This window comes from Lichenostomus cassidix, chromosome 1Aa, assembly GCF_008360975.1.
Source record: "Lichenostomus cassidix isolate B80296 chromosome 1Aa, HeHo_3.0, whole genome shotgun sequence".
In the NCBI taxonomy this organism is placed as follows: domain Eukaryota; kingdom Metazoa; phylum Chordata; class Aves; order Passeriformes; family Meliphagidae; genus Lichenostomus; species Lichenostomus cassidix.
In genome coordinates this window covers 45844408-45852166 of record NC_139480.1, presented here as the reverse complement: position 1 = coordinate 45852166, position 7759 = coordinate 45844408, and the positions used below count along the sequence as shown (strand labels likewise).

Below are 7759 nucleotides of genomic sequence, written 5' to 3'. Positions count from 1 at the left end.
TGTTTTGATGGGTAAGAGCTTGCCTGCCAAATAGGGGATTAATTAAGAATGTATTTTAAAATGGTTTTGGAGTCCTGGCACTTCCTTCCCCAGCTGCAGATGTTCATTTCTAGATAGCGTGTACCATACCCAAGGGGAAAAACGTAACAGATCACATTCTTCTAGGCTCTCCCAGAGCTGACATTGCTTAGAAGAAGTTTAACAAAGAAAGAAATAAATATATGGGCTCTTAATATTTTGCTTCTGCGTTTTAGATCCAAGACTGGAGTACTATCCCACAGAATGATATGTGGGATAAGGTGAGCAAATAATGACCAAGACAGACTATATGGCACAGTGCTAAAACAGAGAGCTGCTGGTTAGAATGGTTGGATATCTTAAAATCCCAACATTGTCCCGGTGCTGGTGCACAGCTCAGTGGTAGCCCTTTTCCTGTGCTTTGGTGATGAGCAGTGAAGGCTGGGTGTGCAAGATCCCCGGTGAACATCAGTGTTGCTTCCTTTCCTAAGCACCCACTACCGAAAGCACAAAATGCTCTTTGTGCTGCTGAGCATTCCTCTGGCTGCTGTGGGGTGACAGAGAAGAGTTGAGTTAGCAGGCTGGTCAGAGTGCAGTGGATATCCTGCCACAAACACGTCAGCAATACATACTGTCAAGGATACATCTTAATTTGTCACACTGCATGATTTCAAGGACTCCTGCTTTGCACTTCACAGCTCAAACTTTGCAACACAACCTGGAAAATGTTAGGGTGTCTGCTGATAAAAGGGAAAACAGCTTCATAGCTAGGTGTCCTGCAGGCATCAACCCCCAGCACAAAGCCCTCCTAATAGACCCAACACAAAGGATGCTAGTAGGACACACCGTTCTAGATCTGCCCAGGAGGTTTAAAGGGAGGAGGAGGTTTCAAGTTTAAAGTTACATCACTCGTGGTTTCAGCGGTTTCCTGCGGCAGCAGGCACCGTGCCACCTTGCACTGAGCCTACGTAATGGTGTTTGCAGGCAAAGCAAGCCTGGGCGACGCTGTGTCTGGGAAGCAAAGGGAGGGGATCAGGGTCAGCGTCCGAAGTGCAAGAAGAGCCATGCTGTCAGTGAACTCCGGCACTGCTGCGGTAGCGGGGTCAGCGCTGGGACAGCCAGTCACCTCTAAAGAAGTGTCCAAACAAAATAAAAAATTCATCTAAGCCCTCATGGACACCCAAGCGTCTCTAATGGCACAACAGTCATGGGTGAGTTTAGCCCGGTTAGTTATTCGTGCTGATTAGCACAGCAGGGGAAAAAAAGGAAAGAAGGAAAGGAAAGGAAAGGAAAGGAAAGGAAAGGAAAGGAAAGGAAAGGAAAGGAAAGGAAAGGAAAGGAAAGGAAAGGAAAGGAAAGGAAAGGAAAGGAAAGGAAAGGAAAGGAAAGGAAAGGAAAGGAAAGGAAAGGAAAGAAGGAAAGGAAAGGAAAGGAAAGGAAAGGAAAGGAAAGGAAAGGAAAGGAAAGGAAAGGAAAGGAAAGGAAAGGAAAGGAAAGGAAAGGAAAGGAAAGGAAAGGAAAGGAAAGGAAAGGAAAGGAAAGGAAAAGGGAAAGGGAAAGGGAAAGGGAAAGGGAAAGGGAAAGGGAAAGGAAAGGAAAGGAAACGCTGATCCCGGCTCAGATTGTAGAGCTGGGCTTGGCTTATTGTCTTCCCTGGCACCGGGAAAGAGCTCTGCCGCCCAAAACCGAAAGAGAAAGCAGATAAGCATCTGCACGTGATAAAACAAGGGCTGTGGTGTCAGGGATCAGTCAGCGCGGCACCGGCAGCAGCGACACATGCGCTCGGCTCCTCGAACGCAGCACAGCCCTCTCCAGCGTGTTGCAGCTCCGCACCCATTCGAATGGTCAGCCCGTAAGTATCTTTCACTGAGTCCCCCGCTTTTTTAATGGCACTGGCACTGGGGAGAACTGCCAGGAGAAGAAGTGGTGGTGCAGGGTGGAGATTTCTTGGAGGGAGCAGGTCCTTCCCCAGGTGTAGGACGCTTTAAGGGCAGTTCCACCACAGCCTGCCCCATTTGCCGCTGGTTGGTTTCTGTTTGCCAGCAATCCTTAGCTTGTCAGTGACCTTTCTTCACCCATGGTTTCTCTGCAGCTGATCCTGCCTGAGGAGGAAAGACGATTGGGATAGCTGGGGTGAAGGGGTTGGGGAGGTCGTGAAGGGAAGAACAGGTGTCTCAAAGGAAAGTGTCAAGTCCAAAGCTTGACATTTCCCCAACACTCTTCCTGCATAGCCTTTCTCCCTGCAGCAGCCAGGGAGAGGGGATGCGGGAAAGTCAAGTTTTTTGGGGAGCTCTTCGGTGCAAAAGGAAAAGCCCATTCCCTCGCCCCTTTGCACTCAGCCCCACTGCAGCGGCAGGCATCGAGTGGCTCCACAGAGATGTTCGTCCCTGGACAGAGGCTAGAGCTGTGTGCCTTCCTGCCTCCTTTGCTCAGGCACTCTGCCAGGGAGTGCCTAAGCTTGCTGGAGGAAGGCACAGCCCCAGCCTGGGTATGTGCCTACCTGCCGATGAGCAGCAGAGGAAAGGGCTGTGCAGTCCCAAAAGGACAGACAGTGCCTAGCAAGGGTTTCCTCCCACACAAAGACTTCAGGGAGCTCCTGAGCCATTCACACGGGGCCTCTCTGCCGGGGAGACTGAGACACAGAGCTTTCCTATGGTGAAACCCAGTGTTTCCAGCAATGCCAGTCCAGAAACAAGGAGGTTGAAGCCAGGCTGGGCCTCGCTGTGCCATGTTCAAGTTCCTCTTTCTTGCACTATTGAGGAAAAACCAGAGAGTCTTCCATCCAAGGCATAGGCACCTCCTTAAAGACAGTGAGGCTGCAGATGGCTGGGAAAAACCCCAGCAGTACACTGGGTGAGAGCTCTTTCCTGTTTGTCCCTTGCTTCTCAGCCAGGCTGCTGTTAAACCTGCCTCAGTGATGAGCTGCAGAGCTCCCAAATGTCACATGTGAAGTTGCACTGTGGCAGGGCGCCAGGTCTCAAGCCTTCATTTCCTACCCATATGTTGCCTCCAGGCCAGTCATGTGTTCTCCATCCAGCAGGCATAGGGCCATCCCAGGCATGTTTCTGGTCTGGTCAGTCACCCCTAAGGACAGAGATTTACCAGCTGGGCTGAGGAGGCAGCAGGAGGCTGAAGGCCAAAGATACCAACAATTTAGCAGTGAACAGAGAGGTATCGCTGGGAAAAGAAAATAGGTGCTTATTATACACATGAGCCTCAAAGCAGAGGAGAGGGCTGAGATACCATGGGGTTTCACCAGGTCCTCATACATGCTGAGATCAGAGTCTCTGAGATGGCTGTCCTCTGCCCTGCCACATATTGCCAAAAACATTATAGGAATTTAATCCTCTGTTCCCTCTCTAGTAAATGTGCTACTATGACAATTTTTAATTGCTTTTCTATTTAAAGGATGCTGAGAGAGTGAGCGTGAGACGATTGAAAAAAAAGCTGTGTTTCTACAAGCCTGCCTTCCTTAGGAAACCAGTCTAAAGAAATATGACAGCAAGGGTTGGTGGGTGGGCAAGGCCAGGAGTCTGCTGGGCTGTAGTGTTGTCAGCTCTGAGTCCTAACAGAAATCCCTGAGGACCTGGTCAGCCAGTCAAGAGCTCCCTCTGAGTGCAGCTCTTTCTTCCTCTGAGGGCTGCAAGGCAGGACAGCAGGGAGAACAGTGAGTGGCATGAGCCCTTGCAGAACAAGGAGAGGAAGAGCAGCAATGCCTGGGTGCAGGAGACCATGTAAGACAAACCAAGGAGCAATACCAGGGGCAAAACAAACTGTGGTAAAATTATGGTGCCTGTGATCTCATTCTGCAGCACACTGTGCCCAAGCATAGGTATTTTCCTGGTTGCTTGCATTCTTGTTTCAGGTTCAGAACAATGAGCGCCCTCCACATGACCTTTCAGTCTCTCCAGAAGCCTGTTGAGAAGCATACTTTCAAGGGAAGCCACAAGAAGTGAAAGAAAAGTGACTAGGGGAAGCAGACAGGTTGGTATCTGATGCTGTGACCCCCACCTCCCCTCCATGCTGTGTGTATGCTGCTCCTGGGAGAAGTTTGGGACTGAGAAGCTTCATCTTTGTGCTTACTATACAGAGGTGCCCCACTTCCAAGTTTCCATGGAGAGATGAGGAGTGGGAGGGGGATGCTGAAAGGTCTCTAGTCACCAGCACTGCTGCCAGGCACCGGGGACAGATGGAGTGGAGTCTCTCCTGGCATTCTGAAAACTCAGAGACTACCAAATCCACAATCAGCTTTGGGGGATGGCCTAGGAGGACATCCAGGACATCACAAATTCAGAGAGTATTCTGAGTTGGAAGAGACTGAAAAGGTCCATCAAGTCAAATTCTTAAGTAAATGGCCCACACAGGATTGAAGTATGATACACCACTGGGCAACAGGCAATGGAGAGGGGAGAGCAGGGCCAATGTGAACTTCTTGAAGGAAAATGGTAAATGATTCTCAGGGAATAATGCTAGTCAAAGGCAGAAAGAGTTATTTGCAAAGCCTCAAGCCTGAGGCTGAGCTTGAAGCCAAGGTCTCAGAGTCCTGTGTTTATGCCTCTCTACAGACCTGGGTGGGGCAGTGCTTCAATGCCATGAGGCTCTGCAGCCAGTGATACCCTCTTCTGATGCCACTGACCTGTTTTTCAGCGTGAAGCAGAAGCCTACAAGAGGGCACTGAGGACAATACACGTTCCTGGGAGAGGAGCAGTCGGATTTGCTAACCAGTCTGAGAGAGGAGCAAGGTAGATTGCAATCACAGGTCTGTCTCAGTAGCACCCATGTCCCTGGGCCTCAGAGGAAGGCAAATGGCCACAGGTGGATCCAGGGTGCCTCTCTGAGCTGGGCACCTGCCTGTCGGTGTAGGGCACTGGTCCCCAAGCAACCAAGATAGAGGAGCACCATGTCTGCCAGCCTCGGTGTGTAGCAGAGCTGCAGGCATTCAGTCCTGGTGTGCTCAGAAACCTACAAGCATGCAAGGACCTCAGGTGCACGTGGAGCTCAGATGCAGGAAATGGGTGGCAACAATGGCAGCAGGTGTTCCAGAGCTATAGGACAGGGGCAGGGAGGCAAGGGGAGCCCTGCAGTTCAGATCCTGTCATGTCTGCATTTTACTCAGTAGTCCAAAGATCACAAGGGATGTCCTTGTCTGACAAAAGCTGGAAGAAAGGCGTTATCCCAGAATAGCTCTTCTTGCCAGATAGCAGTTTTGCTCTCCTCCTGTCACTGCAGGAAAAAAGTGCCTCTTTTCCAATGAGATCACAGTGTAAAGGGCATGTGCGGGGCTGAGTCACACGATCCTCCCAGTACTGGTCCACACATGGGACATCATTAAGCCACCTTTGCTGTGACCAAAAATGCACCTAATGCACCCCCCTCAACCCAGTAACACATGTGCAGCACAGTCCCAGGCAGGACTGAGACACTCTTGCTGGCACGGGGAGTCCCTAGACCCCAGCCATAAGGCTCAGAGCCCATCCTGGGAAAGGTGCCATAACAGGCAACAACTGAGGGGTCCCTGCTCGCTGTTTTGCAACAGGCACAGCAGCTTTAGCCATGGAAGCAAGAACACATGCAGGCACCATGATGGGTCTGCTGCAACGGAGGTGTACCGAGCGCCTGCTCTACGTGCTGATTTTCCTGGAGAATGCCGTGACCTCAGCCTTGATGATCTACGCACTGCTGTGGGAAGTCGGAAACCTGGTAAACCTCCCTGACAAACGCATTGGCTTTTACAACTTCTGCCTGGGGAATGAGACGCTGCAGTGCCTGCAGAACCAGGATCTAGAGGCGATGGGCATCAGTCTATTAGCATTGGCGCTAGCCAGGCTTTGTGTGTATGGCTGCGTGGTCTTCAGTTTGTTCTACCCCATTTTTGTTTGCAATGTGAAGTGCTCAGGGGAGACAGAGGGATGGAAGATGTTGCTCACCATACTCATCATCAAGATTGTAATGCTGCTTGGAGGCCTGTGTATGTTTCTTTCACAAACTTGGCAGTGGATTCATCTCTCTGATATCTCTGGAGGCTTCCATGCGCTGATTTGGGCTCAGGTTCTGCTAGTGCTCCAGATTCTCACTGCCACTATATTCCTCTGGAGGGCCAAGCACACACACAGGTATCAAAACCCTTCTACTGAGGCCCCGCCCATTGAGATTTCATAGTGAAGAAGATGCAAGAGCTGTTGTTAACATGATTTAGAATAGTAATCCCAATACTGCTTTACTTGCTGGCAAGAATTTGATCCCTAGTCCCAAGGCTCATGTCGGGCCATGCTGTGGCGCATTGCTGTGTGCAGCACTTCTGCATCAAGCTGGCAGCAGACATCAACAGCCCCAGCACAGCACAGCATCCCAGGCACATCAGGGTGTGACACCCATCAGTCTGGGGCACAGCATCAAAGTGACTGCATTTCTGGCCCTGACCTGAAGAGCAGTGAACATAGCAGAACCAGAGGACCCAGCCCTATGCCCATATCTAGTCTAAGTACAGGCAAGCAGAGAAGCAAACAAACTTCCTTTCTTGGAGTTGCCCCGAGAATCTGCTCCTTCTCCACCTGCTGGGCTAACCAGAGATGCCTTCAAGGTAATAGTGACTTGAGGAGCTGAGGCTTCACACTGCCATCACAGCAGTGGCACCGTCAGAGGGGCACCTGTACTTCACCTGCTGGAATAATATCTAGAGTGACTCTGACTAAGCTCATTAGGACGATGTGCCCCACATAAAACCCCCAGCAGCAGCAGAGCACATGGAGGGGCAGCCTAACAACTCAACCAACACAGCCCTAATGTAAGGTTTCCATGACAAAGCAGAGGATATTGCTGCAGAGCTCCAGGTTTGTTCCCACTAATATTATGGGGCAGAGCCCAGCACTCCAACAGCCTTTGACACTCCAGGAAAAACGGTTCTGTGTGAGGGCTGGGGTCTCCATGGCATGACTGTGCACAGCAGTGCTCCCTGCATGCCTGTAACATTGCACAAAGAAATGCCTGCTTTGCCCCTGTTCTCTTTAGGGTGAAAGGAAGTTGCTAGTATCTCATAATGTGTAATCAACTAAAAAATTGCTTTTAAGACCTTTTGCCCTACCACATAACCAAGGTAAAAGGAGCAGTGTTTAAAACCAGGATCTGTTGAATAATGTTTAACTAGGAACTAACAAATGTTAAGGAAAATGTAAGAAAACAGGTTACAAATAGGTAACCAAATAGGTAATTTCTTATTAAGCAGACAGGATATATATTGCTTAAAATAAATAAGTAGCCAATCAACAACCAACTGTCAAGGCTGTGAAGTAAGCCACCTAGGAGGATAAATAACATCAGAAAGAACCAGTTTTGTAGTTTGAAAACAAGAGAACAGACTGACCACGTACCGGTTAAGTAAGTTCAATTAGAAGACAAGTGATGACTATGAAACGACCTGCAGAAGGATTGTAATATCCCCTAAAGGACATTAGATGGCAGAAAAGACTGTGAAATAGTTCTCCTGTTTGTATAACTGTTTTTCAAACTAGGCATTTTATGTTACTGATTTGTCTGTGTAATGAGTATGTAACAGCCTGGTAAACATAAACTGCAGCTCATCTAGTGGTTGGGAGCACTTACAGTGTAACCTCAGCACTATAAATAAAGAATGCCTACATAACAGTGATATCCACTGCAGTTGAGAGAATTTGTTTCAAGGGATTTATTTCAAGGGGTCAGCCAACTCAGGGCAGTCCCAGCCCCTGCCAGTCTGCTCCCACCC

The 7759-nt window shown here is 49.5% G+C and overlaps 1 protein-coding gene across 1 annotated transcript; it reads left to right on the top strand.

Moving 5' to 3' along the window:
- The first annotated feature begins 1591 nt into the window (after positions 1–1591).
- Positions 1592–7663, top strand: TMEM140 (transmembrane protein 140). The gene is made up of 3 exons (XM_085047465.1): positions 1592–1870; positions 3884–4002; positions 4666–7663. The coding sequence occupies exon 3, from the start codon at positions 5572–5574 to the stop codon at positions 6175–6177; it is 606 nt and encodes a 201-aa protein (XP_084903591.1). The 5' UTR covers positions 1592–1870; positions 3884–4002; positions 4666–5571; the 3' UTR covers positions 6178–7663.
- The last annotated feature ends 96 nt before the right edge of the window (positions 7664–7759 follow it).